Source organism: Zosterops lateralis (genome assembly GCF_965231275.1).
Source record: "Zosterops lateralis genome assembly, chromosome: 26".
Classification (NCBI taxonomy): domain Eukaryota; kingdom Metazoa; phylum Chordata; class Aves; order Passeriformes; family Zosteropidae; genus Zosterops; species Zosterops lateralis.
In genome coordinates this window covers 1,914,017-1,932,652 of record NC_139786.1, presented here as the reverse complement: position 1 = coordinate 1,932,652, position 18,636 = coordinate 1,914,017, and the positions used below count along the sequence as shown (strand labels likewise).

The following is an 18,636-nucleotide window of genomic DNA, read 5'->3' as shown; positions in this document are numbered from 1 at the left end:
ATTTGCAGGAGGCAAAGCGCACTCGCTGCCCTCTCCGTGGTAGCAGAGCTTGTGTTTTGGTTGGCCTCAAAAGGGAAGGGAAAGAGGAAGTACAGCAGTTTGTGGGTAGGAGAAATAGTGAGAAAACACTGGGAATGGCTTCGGTTTGGGAGGGATCAGAGTGGTGGCACAGCCAAGGCCAGAGCAGGTTTGGTGCAGGGCAGGTTTGGTGCAGGGCAGGGACAATGCAGAGCAGGGATGGTGCAGAGAACGGATGGTGCAGGGCAGGGATGGTGCAGAGCAGGGATGGTGCAGAGAATGGATGGTGCAGAGAATGGATGATGCAGAGAAGGGATGCTGCAGGTCAAGGATGGTGCAGAGAATGGATGGTGCAGAGCAGGGATGGTGCAGGGCAGGGATGGTGCAGGTCAAGGATGGTGCAGAGCAGGGATGGTGCAGGGCAGGGATGGTGCAGAGCAGGGATGGTGCAGGGCAGGGATGGTGCAGAGAAGGGACAGTGCAGGGCAGGGGATGGTGCAGAGAAGGGATGGTGCAGGGCAGGGATGGTGCAGGGCAGGGGATGGTGCAGAGAAGGAATGGCGCAGGGCAGGGATGGTGCAGGGCAGGGATGGTGCAGAGAAGGGATGGTGCAGGGCAGGGATGGTGCAGGGCAGGGACGGTGCAGGGCAGGGCAGGGATGGTGCAGGGATGGTGTGTCCCAGGATGATTCCCAGCTGTGCAGCACAGTGGGGTGGGCTGTGTCCCACCAGGGTGGGCTGCAGGGAGGGGGTCTGGGCAGTCCAGATGGCCGGATGGGCCAGGAATGGGCTGGCAGGACCCTGGTGCCCAGGCAGGGCAGATGTGTCTGTCTCAAACACCAACAGCTGGATGGCCAAGGATTGCTGGTAACAGCAGACAAGGGTTATTGGTAATAACTGTGAGAGAGAACGAGATGTATTTGGAGAAGGGGCCATGTGGACGTAGGGCAATGCTTTTCCATAAAGGTCTGACAGAGTGCACTGTGTATGAGAAGCAATTTGCATGGAAAGTGGGAAATCCATCCCAGAGCTTGTGCCCCAGGACCCTGGACATCCATCAGCCAGCAGAACCAGGACTGGCGATCTCCTTTCCTTTTTCCTCTTTTCCTTGTATTTTTGGGGTTTCCTTCCTTCCTTCCTTCCTTCCTTCCTTCCTTCCTTCCTTCCTTCCTTCCTTCCTTCCTTCCTTCCTTCCTTCCTTCCTTCCTTCCTTCCTTCCTTCCTTCCTTCCTTCCTTCCTTCCTTCCTTCCTTCCTTCCTTCCTTCCTTCCTTCCTTCCTTCCTTCCTTCCTTCCTTCCTTCCTTCCTTCCTTCCTTCCTTCCTTCCTTCCTTCCTTCCTTCCTTCCTTCCTTCCTTCCTTCCTTCCTTCCTTCCTTCCTTCCTTCCTTCCTTCCTTCCTTCCTTCCTTCCTTCCTTCCTTCCTTCCTTCCTTCCTTCCCTCCCTCCCTCCCTCCCTCCCTCCCTCCCTCCCTCCCTCCCTCCCTCCCTCCCTCCCTCCCTCCCTCCCTCCCTCCCTCGTTTTCTCCTTCCTTCCTTCTCTCTCCCTCTTCAATTCTTGTCCTCTTTTCTCTTTCCCCTTTCCCCAAACCCCGTCAGGCACCGACAGCCAACTCCGCAAACCCCTAAACCCCCTTATCCCCTCACCGCTGTCCCTCCTTCCTTTCCCGCCATCGCCATCACCTCCCCTCACACCGATCCCCCCCCATTCCCCTCTCCGCAATGGTTCCTCCCTCCTCTGTCCCCCCCCGCTCAGAGCCGCGGTGGTGGCGGCCGGTGACGCGCGGGGGCCATGGCGGCCATGGCGGCGCTGCCCCCGGAGCCGCTGTCGCCGCCTGGCGGGGGCGCGGCGGAGGCGGCGGGCGCTGAGGGCGCCGAGGGGCTGTTCGTGCTGCTGGGCGCGGGGCTCGCCGCCGCCAGCCACCCCCTGCTCTACGTCAAGCTGCTCGTGCAGGTTCCGCTAGTGGGGAATGGGGGGGAGCAGGGGGATGGTGTGGGAGTGGGGATCCCGTGTGTAACGGGAGTCGCGATTTTAGGATAACGGGATAATGGGTAATGCTGCTATGGAGGCCTCAGTGAGCTGGGGGGCACTGGGTGTGCAGCCCTAACCCGTGTGACGGGGCCCTCTGTGCCATGGGGGCATCTATAGGATGGAGGACCTCAGGGTATGTAAGGGGATGGGGTCTCAGTGGATAATGAGGGTGGGGACCCCAGTATTATGGGGGAGGTGGATTCCTGTATAGTGTCCCTGTGGAAACCCCCATGTGCTGGGGTTATAATTACAGTATGTCCCGTTACAGTGGGACCTACTGTGCTATGGGGGCAGCTATAGGATGGGGAACCTCAGTGTATGTAAGGGGATGGGGTCCCAGTAGGTAACAAGGGATCGGGACCTCAGTTTAACGGGAGGAGGTGGATTCCAGCATAGTACCCCTATGGAAACCCCCGTGTGCTGGGGTTATATTTACAGTATGTACAGGCCCCCTGTTACCACTGTCCTATGGGGACACCTATAGGATAGGGGGCACCTATAGAATGGGGGACCCCAATGTGTAAGGGGATGGAGTCCCTGTGTGTGATGGGGGATCAGGACCCCAGTGTAATGGGATTCCTGTTTTGTGCCCCTGTGTATGCTCCATGTACTGGGGGGGGTCACTGCATAAACAGCCCCTCCATTATAACGGGACCCCCTGAACAGTTGTAGAACTCCTGGGAAATGGAGTCCCCCATATGTAAGGGGATGGGGTCCCCTTTACACAGGCAGGCCCTATATAAAAATGGGGTCCTGTATAATAGGAGGATGAGAATGCCTTCTACAACAGGGATACCCTAAACAGGGAATAGGGGACACTATATAATGGAGGGGTGAGGCCCCCTGTACAGTGAGGGCTCCTTTGCAGTGGAGCATTGGGACCCCTCCTATGATGGGGAATAGGGAATAGGGACACCCAGCAATCTGAGAACCCCTATAAAATGATCCCTCTGCCATGAGGCCTCCCATATAAGGAGGGATAGGAAACCCCAAGACCCTTCCAGTAACAGGGACCCCCTAAAACAGGAGGGTGGAGGATGCCCTGTAACCTAGGGACCCCATAAAATAAGGAAGGCAGTGCCTGAGAATGACAGGGGGATGCTGGGATCAATCCTGTTCATCCCAGGGACTTTGGGAACACCAGAACACAGACCTGCTCACGAGGTTTCTCCCTCAGGTTGGCCATGAGCCTCTACCTCCAACCATTGGCAGAAATGTGCTGGGAAGGAAAGTCCTGTACCTGCCCGGCTTCTTCACCTACGGTGAGTGACTGTCCCTCCCTGCCAGCAGGAGGCCCTGCCCTCAGGGAATCGGGGCTGGGAGCTGCCAGGCAGGCTGAGCTGCCCCCCAGCTGGGGACTGAACTGCCTGATTCAGTCCAAACTGCCTTGGAGCCCTTCCAGGTGAGCAAAACCATCAAAAGGCAAAAAAAGTAGCCCAAAATATTGGAGCTGTCCTTCCAGATTAGGCAGATGACAGAGAGTAACAACTCTTATCCTCCGGAATGAAGTTTATTCAGCACTGTTACAATGAATCACTTACTGTGGGGCCGTGGAGAGGCTGCAGTGCTGAGCTGAGCCTGGTGTGTTTTCAGCTGAACCCTGGGGCTGGTTTTGGGGTGCTCTCCATGCATTGTTCCCCTTCCCGACTGACAGCAGCCTGGTGTTGTCCCACCCAGCCAGACACATCGTGGAAGTGGATGGGAAAAGGGGCCTCTTCCGTGGCCTGACTCCTCGCCTCATCTCAAGCACTTTATCAACCATCACCAGGGGGAGTGTGAAGAAGGTAAAGGTCAGCTTCTCTCTCCATTAATCACCTGCAGGGTCATTGCTACTGCAGCAAGTGCCTGCAACCAGCCAGGGCTGCACGGGAGGACTGATGCACCCATCCCTCTCCATCTCCTGAGGGAATAATCCTCCAGTGCCCTTACCCCCAAAGCATTTTTTAAATTTATAAGTAATTTTAATTTGATTTGGCATCCCCTTGGCTATGCAGTTTTGTGACTCCTCTATTCCTTCATTTTACTTTCCATCCTTTCTTCTCCTGTGTTTCTTCCTGCCTGTTTGTCTTGTCCTTGCATCTAGACCAAGGTTTTTTGTGGTTTCCCCCTGTCCTCAGACATTGTGGGTCAGCATCTCTGTCAGTTCTGACCGTGTTTCTTCCCTCTCCACTCAGGCTTTTCCACTGGAAGACATGGAACACGTGTCTAACAAGGATGATGTGAAAACTTCACTTAGGAAAGTGGTCAGAGAGGTGAGGAATGGATATTGCCCATAAATGAGTGGTTGGGGAGGTCCCTGGGGATGTGGGTGAGAGATTTGCCTCTATTCCTGCCTCTATTCCTGTATAGAGATCTCAAAAGAGGGGCCCAGAATGGGTTTCCAGAAAGGGCCTGGGCCATGCAGGAGGAGCAGCACAGCTTTTCTCACAGTTGTTTTCTCCTCCCTCCCCAGACATCCCATGAGATGATGATGCAGTGTGTGTCCCGGGTTGTCTCACACCCTCTGCACGGTGAGTCCTGTCCCTGGCTGGGAGCCCCCTCCAGACTGGGAATCACCCCAAACCCTGCTCACTCAGGGGGATGATACTTCTGATACTTCTCTATCATATGAGGCTGATGCTGGGGTTTGCCTTCAGGCACTAGCACAGCTGAGCAGTGAGTTTCTCTCTTCCCACTCATCCAGAGATCCCACTGGGGTTAGGGGCAGTAGCAGCTTTCCAGTGCCTAAAGGGGCTCCAGGAGAGCTGGAGAGGGACTTTGGATGATGGAGAGACAGGACACAGGGAATGGCTTCCCACTGCCAGAGGGAAGGGTTAGATGGGATATTGGGAAGAAATCCTTCCCTGTGAGGGTGGCAAGGCCTTGGCACAGAGTGCCTAGAGCAGCTGTGGAAGTGTCCAAGGCCAGGTTGGACAGTGGGGCTTGGAGCAACCTGGGATAGTGGAAGGTGTCCTTGTCCATTCCACGGGGTTTGAAAAAAGATGAACTATCAGGTCCCTTCCAACCCAAACCTCTCTGTGATCCTCTGAAATCCTTCCCACCACTTACAGGCTCAGGAAAGGCCCCAGTTTCTAATGAGTCTTGCAGTGCTGATGACCACTGAGAGGAGCTGGAGATGCTGTGAGTTGAGGGAGAGCAGAAGGGTTATGTTTCATGTTCTTTCACATCAATCACAACCCGAACTGGATTTGTTTCTCTATGAGCCCTGTGTTTCTTTCCTCCCAGTGATCTCCATGCGCTGCATGGTCCAGTTCGTGGGCCGGGAAGTCAAATACAGGTGAGTGGCTCCATCCCTGGTCTCAGGGGTGCTCCTGTGCCTGGGGAATAGGGTTATCCAGGAGGTTTGAGAGGCTGAAAAGTGAATCTGAGTTGTGGTCAGAGGGTGGGTGACTTGGGGCAGGCTGGGCTCTGCTCCACCTTGTGCCCATGGGGGTTTGGGGCTGTACCCCTTGCTGATAACACAGTGAGTCTCCTGCCTTTTTCCTTTGGCTGTTAATGGAAAGGGAAGGCAGCAGGGAGGCAGAGTGGATAACACAAAGCTTTTCTGCAGACCTGCTTAGTCTGTAAAATTTTTCCAAGCTTTTTGCAGTACCAGCTGCCTCTCTGCAGGGCAAAACTGCCTGTGGAGCGACATGGAGGCACAGTAGACAGGATTCCAGCCAGCCCACGACAGCCAGCTCGAGTTCCCAAAGGCAGGGCAGGCTTCTTGGGCTTAGAATCAGCCAAATCAAACCATATCACACAACATCTGTACCCACAGAGCTCAGCACTGAACAGCTGTGTGCAGGTTGGGTGTTCTCCCGGGTGTCACTGCAGACTGGCAGAGAACAGACACGACCTTCCTTCCCTCAAATCTGCCTGGTGTGAGGAGAAAAAGCAGAACAGGCTGCCTTCTGCTGGAATGATGGCTGGGGAGGCACTGCCATGGCTGGGGGCTGCCTGTGCACAGGGCAGAGGTGGGACAACCCTGCACACTCACAGCTCTTCTCCTTTCTTGGCAGCGGTGTGTTCAGGGCCATTGGCAGGATATTTAAGGAAGAAGGGATCCTGGGATTCTTTGTGTACGTGAGTTGCTGTTTAAATACTTTCTCCCATAGCCTGAAGGCGCTGATGGCTCTGCTGACAGCTCTGCCAGCCCCAGCTGAAACCTTGTCTGACCAAGGGACTCCCACGATTAAATCTGTGCCTTTGACCTCCAGTTTGACCATTAAGTTTACCCCAGATCTTATCTTCAATCAAACCTTCAGAGCCCAGAGGAAGCTGCATTTTTTTCTTACCTTTCTTTTCTCTTGGTGCTTCTTTGTGTTTGAGTGAAGGGCCATTTAAAGCCTTTGTTTGTGCAACAGGCACCAAGATCAAGTGCAACAATGAGATCCCTTGTTGAAATGAAAGCCAGGGCCTGGATAAGCATCATATTGCTCTGCAGAGCACTGTGGGTGCTTGTAATGAGCAGATTTACCTGTGTGCTTGGAGTGTGGTGGTGCCTGGACCAGGAGGAGCTGAAAGGTGTTTCCAGCTGCTTACAGAGCATTGCAAATTGGTGCATCACTGAAATGGAAGTTTAGTGGACACCTTTTTGCTTGAACCCTTAATTAATGCTTCCTGCCTTTCTTTTTTTCACATCTACATAAAAGCAGAGCTACCTGCTGTCTCTGCTCGTGGTGGGGAGATAACTCACTTTATTATGTCAATAATAGTAAAGGCAGCTCTGGAATTTCACTAAGGGGTTTTCAGGATGCCTTTGGCTCTGCAGTCACAAAATATGAGCCTCCAGATGAAACTTGAATGCATCAGGAGGAGGGAAACAATCACGGGGGGGAGTTTCACGCTGTCCTTTCCCAAGGGGAAATAGTCTGCAGAGACCTCACCCATTGAGTGTCACTGCTTCTTCCTCTGGCAGCCCACAGCTTCTCAGCTGAGCTGTGCAGCTCCAAACCTGCTCCACTAAGTACAGGATCCTCTGGGATGGTCCCTGTGAGTGGGGCATGGCTGGAGCAGGCTGCTCACAACCCTCCACCTCCCAGGGAAGTGATCTGAAAGGAGCTGCCACATTCCCTTCCAATCCACATGAAATAAACACTGCTGGTAGCCTAATGAAATGTAATAGTTCACAGGAAAGGCTTTAACACAACCCAGATTGTCTCAGGAGGGCTCTGAAGTTCTACATGCTCTGTAACCCTGTTAGGAAATCCCACTGCTGTGAGGGGAGCACAAAGTGCATCTGAAGGACCAAAGTGCTGGTTTTCTCCTCTCAGCCCCTCCTGGTGCAATCCCAGCACATCCACAGCCCTAAAATCATGGCAGTGCACTTGTTTCTCATGACCTTATAACCACCCCCAGCAATAACAGTGGAACATATTCTCTGGGTGTGTGCCTGGCTAGAGATAAAGACTTTTCAAGGATGGATTTATCTCCCTTCCCCTCATATCTACACCCCAGGAAGGTCTTCCCTGAGCTCCAGAACTGCTGGGCCTGGTCAGCTCAAGGATGGCTTGTCCCAGGTCCCTTGCACTGGGGTTTCTGCCATTGGGTCACATCACTGTTCATCATTCAGGCTTCCTCCTCTGCCTGCTGCAGTTCCAGCTTTTCATCATCTTCCAACAATATTCCCAGGTCAGATCTTGGATATCTCAGCAGGTGTGAGAATTGCAGCACTCACTTTTTTATGTCAATAGTAGTAAAGGCGGCGCTGGAATTCCAGGAGGGGTTTTCCCTCCTGATACCTTTGGCCTGTTGCCTTTTTTTAGTTCTTTCTGCAGCTCTCAGAACCCTGGTTTCCAGTCATCCAGCTCAGGGCCAGCAGCTGTTGTTACCTTGGAGAGGAGACAGGGATCCTTGTTGGAAGTGGAATAAACAGTCTGAGTCTATCAACAGTTGGGTGAGGTTTTCCTTATGGAGCTGCCCTGGCCCAGCCCTTTGCTTCTGGACTTCATTAAGCTCTGTTGTACCTGCAGCAGCTCAGGAGCTTCAGACTTAACTTTGAGTTAGAGAAAGGATGGTTTTTACAAAGGCTGAAAGCCAAACACAAAGCAGAACATCTCTCTGGGGCCAGAGAGCTTTGATTTCTTTGTCCTGCCTGCTGCTCTCATGTATCACACACATCTTTGAAGCCAGTGAATCTTCTCTTGAAGGTTTCTGCTGTGCCTGGCCCCTGAGACTTCAGCTGCATCCCCAGAGCTTCTGGGGCCTTAACAATGCACAGGTTGTTCCCAAAACCAGTCCCAGTTGCTGCTCTGCTGCTGCAGCCACCACAGCAGGAAACAAACTGGTCCCTTGCTCTGAGGAGGCAGCGTTGTGTTTGGGAAGAAACAAATGACTCAGATTTATGTGCTTGGAGGTGGCTCTTTCCAGCTCAGCAAACACTCCTGTGGCTCTTGACAGGCTCCTTTTCAGAACTGACCACATCTGCTGGTGAAACACAGGTTTGACACACACCTGGATCCTTTTGCAGTGGAACAACCCCTGCAAAAGAAGGAAACCCTGCACTGGTGCAGCAGATGCTGCAGAGGCACCAACAAACCAGAGAAACCCTCTGGAACATTTTGTTAAAGTTTTAGTGCCATTATTTGCAAAAGCTGAGGGTGCTGGTGCTGCTGGGAGCTCCAGTGTGTCAGTGGGAGGCATTAACCAAAGAGCTGGGCTCCTGGGGGCAGCAGGGACTGAGAAAAATCAGAGGGACCTGAGTGTTCCCCTAGTTTCCCCCACTTCTCAGTGGAGCAGGTTGTGCAGGAACAACCCCTCTCATTTTGATTTCTAAAAGAAGGGAGATTCAACAAAGAGATGAACTTCTCAATCTGCATCCAAAAGAGCATCTTCAGAAATGGAAATGGCTTTATCTCTGTCTCCCTTGGGTTTCTCAGCAGGAGTTGGGCTAGGAAGGGATTTGGGATGGAACAAAGGGACTTGAGTCACACCCAAAAAATGGATCCCAAAAACAGCCAGAGCAGCACGTGTAGTACCAAGTTTGAAGGCTGAGAGAGCTCTTCCCTGAAATCTCCCTTTTCAGCTCCTCCCAAAGTAAAAATTTCATTTTGGGGGAGTGGAGTTCCTCTGAGCTGATGGAGGAGAGGAGGGCTGGGCACCTCGGGAGGTGGCACTGGGACTCTCCTGCACCTCACATCCCTCCTTTTGCCCTTGCAGTGGGTTAGTCCCTCACATCCTGGGGGATGTCATCTTCCTCTGGTGCTGCAACCTCCTGGCTCACTTCATCAACACCTACGCAGTGGATGACAACGTGAGTGGAAGTGCCTGAGGGAGGGTTTGGGGTCTGGACCAAGCACCTGCAGTGGGAAGGAGTTACTGGGGAGCAGGAGCTGATTTAATACAGACCCCAGGCTTTGGGGATGTCCCTGTGAGGGTGCTGGAGGTGCTCAGGGCTGTACTTCACCTGCACTTTGGGGGATCACAGTTGACAGCAAATGCCTTCCCAGACTCCCAGCTGGAATACAGCTGCTCTCCTGTTGCTTTCTGCCTCATCCCCTGCCCCTTGCCCCTCGTCTCAGGCTCAGGGAGTGTCACATAACGACAGTGCCAGGCTGGTGTCATCCCCCTGCTCTACAACACCTTTGGTTTCTCTCTGCAGTTCAGCCAGGCATCGGTGATCCGGAGCTACACCAAATTCGTGATGGGGGTATGTAGACAGCTGCCTGTCCTTTCCTCTCCTCCTGCCACCTCTGGGCTGAGAGTTTGTGCTCTGGGGGCACAGCCTGGTCTGTATGTGACATCCCTTATCCAAGGATAACTCTGCTAACATGCAAAAACTGGAAATAGCGATTTTGACACGGGGAGCGTTAGAGAGGCCGCTGGTTTTTCTGTCCTTTCAGATCGCTGTGAGCATGCTGACCTACCCGTTCCTTCTCGTGGGAGATCTCATGGCAGTGAACAACTGTGGGTATGTCCTTCACACTGAGATCTAAAGCTTTTCCCCTTCCTTTCTCGCAGCCCCTTGTTGTCTGAATGGGCTGCTAACGACCGTAAAGCTTTCCTACAGCCCCGTAAACTCTGTGGCACCTCGCAGAGCTGGCTCGTTTCCTGTCCCAGGTTGCTTATAATTTTAGATCAGAGGGCACAGACATAAGCAGCAGAAAAGCTCAGGTGGTGAGAAATCGGGAGAGTTGTGGTGGTGTGGTCGGATCTGAGCTAAGCTGGAGGCACAGGGATCAAAGGGCTCCAGGGAGCAGCACAAGGGAAGCAGAGCTCTTATTGCAGCCAGGGGAGCAGACAGGAGCAGGACCAAGCTTGCCTTCCCAATCGCACTGCTGCAAGTCTTCTGCGTTTGTGCTCATGGGAACGGGATGGGATCCAAGTCTGCTGTGGTGTTTTCTCAGTATCTGCTGGCTTTTAAAGGTGTAGATACGGTCCTGGACTTTGCACGTCTCCAGGTAATGCTCCTTGTTGGTGCACTCCAGGGGTAATTAAATTACAGATCGGCTACATGTAAATAACGAGCTGTCACTTGGCTGCCAGCCCGGTGTGGACACTGTCCCCGTGTCCTCGTTCACACTTCCTGCTGCTCTTTTGTTACCTGTGTGGGTAAGGTGACACATCCAGCTCAGCTGTTCCCTGTTGCTGTGCAGGTTGCGCGCCGGCCTCCCTCCCTACGCTCCTGTCTTTGCATCCTGGATCCACTGCTGGAGGTACCTCAGTGCTCAGGTGAGGGAGCAGGGCACACACTGGGCTTTGGGCTCCCTCTGCTCCTTCCCCAAATCTCCAGCATTCCCCAAAAGTGCCTGTGCTGCATCCTTGCTGTGCTCTAGCCTGCTTCTCTCCCTCCAGCTCTGGCACTGGTACCAGCATGGCAGTGCTGCTCTGCCCACTGCACACCCTGAGCTTGCAGCCTGTGAGCTTTTAGCCCGTGCATTGCACACAGCAGAGTCTGTGCCCCTCTGCATCTGTCACCCCTGGGGGAAATGCCCAGCTTCAGCACACCCACAGGGCTGGGACCTCACTTTGTGCTGCAGAGCAGCCCAGGGTGTCCCTGGGCAGGTCTCAGGCTGCCCTGACCCCGGGCTCTCCTCCTCAGGGGCAGCTGTTCCGTGGCTCCAGCCTCCTGTTCCGCAGGGCCTCCATCCCGGCCGCCTCCTTCCCCGTCAACTGACGCCTCGGCAGGGAGAGCTTTCAACTCGGACTCCTCAAGAAACCCCAAGCTTGTTTCGATATCTGTATATTTCTATTTTCTGATCCAAAGTCCACGGTGCCAGAACTGACACCTCCTCTCCAGCAAGGCCAGCAACAGACTTCTGGACATGTGGCTTCAGGCTCCAGCTGGACCAAAGCTCCATCCTCATGACTATCTCGACTGGGATGTGTAGCAGAGAGAGCAGAAAGGCATTGTCCCTTTGGTCCAGGCTGTAGCCCTGGAGTTGCTGAGGAAGTCCAGGAATCCAGAAAATGCCCAGGTACTAAAGGAGCCAGCCATGAGCTGCAGGGACAAAAGACTGCTTTGTTCTGCCTGAGCTGGGAAGCAGCAGGAGTTCCAAGGTCACCTCCCTGGAAAGGTTATGCCAGGTGACAGCCTCCTGCCTTGTCCTTTCTGGAGAGAGCACTTTTGCCTGGCAGGTAGCTCAACCTGGGCAAGGTCAACCTGGCATCTGTATTTAAGGTTTGAGGGTACCTGAACACCCAGGAGCATCCCACCTCCCATGGGCATGAAAAGGAAATTATAGGATCAAAACAGGGAAGGGAAACAGTGTCCCACTACAAAGAACAGCAGAGTCCCAAAGAGACAGGTCCAGCCCAGCTCAGGGCAGTGATGGGATGTGGCCAAAGAGAGAACCCTTGGGAAGGGCTCTGTGCTGCCAGTGGTGCTGCTTTGGGCAGGATTTCAGTCATGGAATGTTTAGGATACACCCAGCAGAGCTGTGGGCTGGGCAGGCAGCCTGCACACGCTCTCAGGGGAGGCAGGTGCTGGGCTGGACTGGCCTGGCTGCACCCAGGGGCATCTCCCAGCCCTGCTTGGCTCCTGCTCCTGTCACTGATGGAGCCACTGGGATCTGAGAGCTGCACACAAAGGGCTCTTCTGCAGCAGGGGCAGCCATCCAGGGCTGTCTGCACTGCAGGGATACACCTGGAGCTGGCCAAAGGCTTGTGAGGCATCAGAGTTGAAGGCTCCTGGTGCTCAGTGGGGCACGGCTGGCTCTGTGTGTAGCAGAGCTCACCAGTTGCACCAGGGCAGGATTGATGCTCAGCTCCCCAGACAAGAGTTTCTTTGCACCAGTCTGTGCTGTGATGGCAGCCAGGCAGATTTTCCCTTGTTTTAATTCCCCACGAAGCAGTCTTTTGCACAGAGGTGATGCTGCACTCCCTGGGAAGAGGTTCCCATGTGCTGCAGCAGCAACAGCAGCAGCTGGGATCCCATCTCATCCTGGTCCTCTGGGGACCTGCCATCACAAGGGATTTTTTTTCCAGCAGGCAGGGTGGATGCGCAGCCCAGGCAGGGCTTGCAGGACAGTGGTGGTACGTGCTGGGACTGGCAGCCCCCACCCAGCTCCCTTCGGTGTCGTGGAGTCAGTCCTGTCTGTCCTCCCTCGCTCCCAGTTTGTGTTACAGTTAAATAATGCATGGACCTGTTCCCTAACACCAGAGATGATTTCAAAGAGGATTTAATTATGCTCCAAAATACAGTTATAAAACAACTATTGGGTGTTCTTTTTTTTTTTTTTTCTTTTTTTTTTTTTTTTTTTCTTTTTTTTTTGGTGGGTGGTGTTGTTTTTTTTTTTTTTTCCTGCATAATGTGCTCCCTCAGGGAAGGTTTCAGTTTAAGACAGACACTTCCTTTGGTCTTTTCTCCAAATCAGGGGCTAAAACGGCTATTTAAAAGATGATGGAGTATTTCCTCACCTATTTTTCTACCTCTGATTCTTCTTGTCCCATGCTTCATTTGAGGGGTCCCACCACAAGGACAAATGTCTGCACCAGGAGCAGGCAAGGAGACAACCCAAACCCTGGCTGGGCATCCCTGTCCCTTGAATTGCTGCTACCCATTAGTCAGTGCCTGGCCCTGCAGGTATCCCAGCTAAAGGGGATGGAGCCCATTCCCACAGGAGAGAGAATCCAGGGTGTTAGGGAGGGACCACCTTGTGGTGAGGAGAACAAATGCAGGAGTGGAGGAGGAGGAGGTTTGGGTCTGGTGCCCAGGATGGAGCCGGAGGTTTCTCCCACTGGCGCTCCTTTGTCTGCCCAGGAAACAAACTCTGGTTTAAATATTGACTCTCCTGCACAAAGCCAGGCTGGGTGGGGATCGCTGCCGTTCGTGCCCGCGCCGTTTATCAGCCTCCAGTGGAAAACCGAGATTGCCGGGACTTTGGCCTCATCTGCTCCCCGCTGCCCCAGGGAGAAGGGAGGCAGCGACAGCAGCCAGGAGAGGGAATCTCAGGTCAAGGCTGGTCTGTCTCTCTGCTGGGCTTGGTTGCTCGAGTCTGGCAGGATCTGGGAAGCAGCGAGATGAGCCTTTTGTGCCCAGGGAAATGCAGCTGAGCTCAGAGCCAATGTTCCATCCTCCCCTGCAGAGCCGTCCTGCTGAAGACCCTTCAGTTCAGTCCAAACCCTTTCCTGGCCATGGAGGCAGGAGAGAAACATCCCCAAGAGCTCTCCCGATGCCTGGATGGTGCCTGGTGTCTCCCTGGTGTCTGGTCAGTGGGAAGGCCAGGGAGAAGGGCAGCCCTCCCCTGCAGCCATGGAGGGCCCCATCTCACAGCCACGCATGAGGAAGTGCCCTGTGGCACAGCTGCCCTCGATAAGGCTGTTTGCTCTGTTCTCCTGCAGCGCCGAGCTCCACGTAGGCAAATAATTCCTTAAAAAAAAAAGAAATATATATATATATGTAAAAAATACTAACCCTCACAGAGGAGATCCTGCTGCCGGGGTGGTGGTGCCAGGAAACGCTCAGGGTGGGGACACTTGGACTGGACCCAGGCACCAGCAGCACAGTGGCCCTTGATGTGTCCCTGTCTTCACACAGCCCCATCCCCTGGGATGGCCTTCACACGAAATGGGGGATTACAGAAGAGCTGGGTTCTCATGGATTCCCCCCTGGATAAGAGAAATCCTGCCTGGAAGCAAGGGGAAGAGGCCACAAGGAGCACGGGGACAAAGCTCAGTGCAGCAGCCTGACCTGCCATACTGACCGTGAACACTCCATCCATCACTCGGCTGGTAAGAGGATGGGAAGGATGTGGGGAAGCTGCTTTCCATGCTCCTGCTTGCCTGCTGTGGGCTTTTTTTTTAGGGTAAATTCCCTCAAATCCCCCTACACTGAGCTGCCCTGTTCCCTCCTAGGGGGAGCACTCCCAGGGAGAGTTTTATCCCACCCTGATGGGATCTGGGTCTTTCGGGGAAGAGGTGGCAGCACAAGGTCAGCCGAGACGTGACCCCTGCACACCTCCCTTAGCACTTAGACCACTCTGGGCCCCCATCCCAGGGGAGAAACAGGAGGGGGAAAGTCTCCCCAGCTTCAAACTCAGCCCCTCTCCCCCTGCTGTGACCCCAGGCCAGGCTGGCGTGGCGAGGGTCGGCATCGCCGTGGCTGCGGCCCTGGCTCGAGGCTCCGGCCCTCGCCGCAAACACGCGAATTCTCCCCTCCCTCGGAATGGAGTTTCTCCCTGAAAAGCAGCCTGAGCTCTGCGGCCCGGGCGGCTCTTGTCAGGCTGCCAGAGGAGGCCGGAGCAGCGTCACAAGCAGCAAAGTTTTACAAGGCGAGCGAAACGTCTGGGGAGAGGGACGGGAGAGGGAGCGGCCGCCGCACGCACACACTCGGACGCACAACGGAGAAACCTCCTCCAGCTCTCATCCCAACGCTGATTTTTTTCTTCTTCCCTCCTTTTTCTTTTTTTCTTTTTGGAAGAACAAAGACTTTGGGGTGGGTTGGCGCTGTTGTTTTTCCGGGGTTGCTGTCGGTGGATGGGGGGGAGAAGGCTGGAGATGGAGGGGGGAGCTGGTGGCTTGAATGAGAGAAAGTCCCAAATTTCCTTGGCTGAGTTGCCGAGATCTGTGCGAAACTTAGAGAAGGAAAGACGGGGGAGGAAAGGGGAGGGGGGGGGAAATAATTAAAAAATAAAATATGATGACGTCACTCAGAGCAGGAGTGCCTTCCCTGCTGCCTGTCAGATGCGCCTGAAAAGAACAGGGCAATAAAACAACAGCAGCCTCTGTCTCCCTCGTTAAACACGGCACTAATTGGATGTTAATTTTTCCTTGCTCTTCTCGCTGCTCGATTGTGAGGGCTCTGCCTGGCTCTCCCTCTCCTGCTTCCTTTCTTTCCTGTTGCAATGCTCTTGGCAGCTCTGAGGGACTCCGGACTGTGCGCTCCCCTCCCGCTCATGGACTGGAATAATTCAGGAGCTGGGAGAATTAAAAAAGACGAGGCGCGGGGGCGAACGGTTTGGTTCAGAAACGGGGCGGGCGTGATGGATTTCGAGAGCTACGCTAATCTCCCCGTTTCCCGTGCATTGTCCTGCCGACTTGGAGCTATTCTCTTCCCATTTGATTTCTCTTCCCCTCCTTTCCCTTCTCGTTGGGTTTGGACTGCAGGGCAAAAATATGTTTCAAAAAAAAAAAAAAAAAAGGCATTAAAAAAAAGGGAAAAAAGGCAGGAAAAATAGAAAAAAGGCTAAAAAAAAAAAAAACAGGGGGGGGGGAGAAGAAAAAAAGGAAAAAAAAAAAAAAAAGAGGAAAAGAAAAAAAGCCTGGTTCAATGACGACAAACCCCCAAACCTCCTCCCAGCTCCCCCCGTCTCGCCGCGCTGCCTAACCCCTGCGTGGAAACAGGCGTTTTAGGGAGCCAGAGCAGGAAGTTGTTGTTCTCTGTCTTGCCCAGTTCATCCTTCCAGGGTATGTGTGTGCAAGGGCGGTGGGCACGAGGGCTCGGTGGGCGCCCAGCAGCCCCCCACGCTACCCCCGGCCAACGAGGCGGGTGAGCAGCACAGGGGGAGCGGGTGCCGGGTGGCGTTTTGGGGGACGCAAGAGGGGCCCAAGGGACAGGATGGGTGGGGGAACGGAGGGGAGGGAGCGAGAGGCGGAGGTGGGGGGAGAGAGCGAGAGCCGGGGAGTAAAGTCCTACCTGGGATCGGTGCCAACTTCCTGCAAAGGGTTACAGACCCGCGGCTTTGAGAGCCCACCAGAGGCGAGTGCGCTCTTGTCACGGTTCCAAGGCGAGATGAAGGCAGCGGGAACAGGTACAGCAGATGCCGAGTGGCCTCGTTTGCCCGCCGAGCAGGGCTTCGGCTCGATTTAAACCTCGCCGACCAGGAGCCTTCGGTGCTCCTGCCGGAGGGGGCCTCGCCATCCCTGCACGAGGCCACCGGGGCCGTCGGGTGCCAAGGGTGGGGTGGGTTGCTCGGTGGCCGGGGGGGTGTTGTGTGTGTGCATGGCACGGGGGGGGCCTCAGCCGCTCGCTCGCCTTCTCGCCGTTTGGATTAACATGCGGAAGATGCGCCTGTCACTTTGCTTACTGTCAGCTCCGGCTCGGGGATGGGTGACGGCTTTGTTCGGCGCAGCCGAGGGAGCCGTGCCAACTCGGACTTGGCAGGCGAAGGCGGGTGGGCAGGGAGGAGAGGGGGACGAGGGAGCGGGAAGGGCTGCTGGGGCGGCTGCGGAGGGACGTGGCCGCAGGCCCGCGTCTGAGCACGGCGCCTTTCTGTTGGCGTGCGCCTCCCTCTCCCTCCCTCTCTCCCGTGCTCGCCTGCGCCCAGGCTGGTGCAGACAAAATGAAAACGTGTTTTGTTTTGGTTTTTTGGCATCTCCCCAGCAGAGCTACCAACCCCAGCTGCCCCCCCTCCGCTCCCTTCCCCAACCCGCTGTGACTCCCTTTTACAATCGGCACGACCCAGGTGCTCGGGCAGCAGCGAAATAAGGCCAAAAATACCCCCTGGCACCCAAACCACCCCCAATCTGCCACCCTCGGCAGCAACTGCTCCCAACCGTCCTCCATGGCGGGTGGGTTGTTGTTTGTATGTGTGTATATCTATTTTTTGTCCTCTTTTTATCCTGCCCCCATCGAGTCCCTCTCGCGTTGGGTGTGTGTGTTCCTACTCAAGAACCCACCACCTCCTGTCGTGCTAAAACCATGAAGGAGGGAGCCAAGGGCTTATTTCTGCCTGGACGCCGGGGTGGCGGGCGAGGGAAACAACCATGGAGGACGAGAGGAGGGAGGAGAAGGATGGGAAGGCGGGAAAAGGAGCATGGGGAGGGCGGCAAAAAAATAATCCACCTCCCCAGGCCTTTTGTTTAACCTGCATCGATGCAAAGAGGGGTCTTTGGTGTTTTTTCCCTCCCCTTGTCCTTTTTTTCCACCCTATGCTTGAGCCTCGTGGGGCGTTTTCGAGGCTGATGGGGCAACTTTCCGGAGCGGGCGGTGTCGGAGGTTGGTTTTTTGGGAGGCGGCGGGCTCGTCCCGCAGGCGCGCGGCTCCGAGTGCAGGAATTCCTGCCAGCTCGCCTTTGTGCCAGCCTCCCTTGGCCTTGGGTGTCTCGTTCGGATGGAGCCTGGCATCCAGGCACCGCCCATTTCTTGGCATCGAGCTGCGAGGAGAAGGAAAGGGGAGAGAGCGAGCGAGAGAAGGGGAAAAAAAAAAAGCTGTCTCACTCAAACTGGCCTTTCTCGGAAAAGGATCTTTCCCCGATGATTGTCCGGATAAGCGGAGCTAAATCCAGCCACTACTCAACAACAAAACCACTCTCTTCCACGGTGCGTCTCTCTTGCTGCCTTGGTACGAAATTGAACCTCACTCTTAATTTTGGTTGTTTTTTCCTTTTTTTTTTTTTTTTTTTTTTTTGTCCGTGCGGTTGGGGTTTTTTTTTGCCTTTGATTTGAAATAACGTTTTGTTCCTCCAGTCGCTCCGTTGCTTTGTTGTTGCTATAACCTGCCTTCTCCCCAAAATCCCTTCCCGCCGAGTCCTCCGGCCCTTGGTGCTAAAACACCCGACTTTAATCGGTGTGTAGCAGATAGGCAGGTCCCTACATGCAGCATTTGGAGCAGAACTGGAGGGTGATTTCTCTCCCTCGCCCTCGCCCCACCACCCGGGACGTCCCCAAGAGCCACCCGGGGCTGGGCGTCGTCGCCCGGGTGCCCCTTCAGTTCCCCCACCGGGCACCACCGACGGGGGAAAATGTGTCGAATCATGTCGGATTTGCAATTCAACATGGCAGCCGGAGCAAACGTGGTGGGAGACGCTGGGCACGGGCACTCCCGGCCGCGCCAGCGCGGGGTGGGGGGCACGGCAAGAGCAGATGCACGGACAGGGAGGACAAGAGGACAGCGGGGAGGACACCGGGGGCGAGATCAGAGCGGGAAGATCATTTTATTTCATTTCATTCGAAAGGGGTGAGTTCCACCAGGAGCGGGTCTGGGGAAGGAGGGAACTCAAGCTGCCTGGTTTTGTCAGCATTAACCGTTTAGAAGCTGGCTGGTTCCCCAGGCTGGCACGGCGTGCCCAGGGCTGGGAGATGCCCGGCAGTGGGGCAGGACAGGGCGCTCGGGGAGCAGCTTTTCCTGGAGCCACAGCGGCCTCGGGGCCAGGCCGGGTGCTGCTGGAGGAAGCCCTGAGAAGGCTCAGGATGTTCCCAGCTCAGCTGCTGCTGGAGAAAGCCCTGCG

General features: G+C 54.9%; 1 protein-coding gene and 1 long non-coding RNA gene across 3 annotated transcripts; one reads left to right on the top strand and one right to left on the bottom strand.

Moving 5' to 3' along the window:
* Positions 1-1,807: 1,807 nt before the first annotated feature.
* Positions 1,808-15,713, top strand: MTCH1 (mitochondrial carrier 1; the record flags this gene model as incomplete). Of its 2 annotated transcripts, XM_083878383.1 has the most annotated exons (14): positions 1,808-1,969; positions 3,225-3,309; positions 3,725-3,831; positions 4,222-4,299; positions 4,500-4,557; positions 5,273-5,324; positions 6,049-6,108; positions 9,188-9,281; positions 9,630-9,677; positions 9,871-9,938; positions 10,624-10,699; positions 11,070-13,823; positions 14,007-14,200; positions 14,324-15,713. In XM_083878383.1, 12 exons carry the CDS (start codon positions 1,808-1,810, stop codon positions 11,142-11,144), a joined length of 963 nt encoding a protein of 320 aa, XP_083734509.1. In that variant the 3' UTR covers positions 11,145-13,823; positions 14,007-14,200; positions 14,324-15,713. The 2 variants fall into 2 exon arrangements, with proteins under 2 accessions (XP_083734509.1, XP_083734508.1); XM_083878382.1 differs by having other exon boundaries at positions 14,007-15,713.
* On the bottom strand, positions 12,692-16,798 carry LOC310919175. Its single transcript, XR_014591790.1, has 2 exons — positions 16,104-16,798; positions 12,692-13,838 (listed from the first exon to the last, which is right to left on the bottom strand). It is a non-coding gene; the product is annotated as an uncharacterized lncRNA (long non-coding RNA).
* Positions 16,799-18,636: the final 1,838 nt, after the last annotated feature.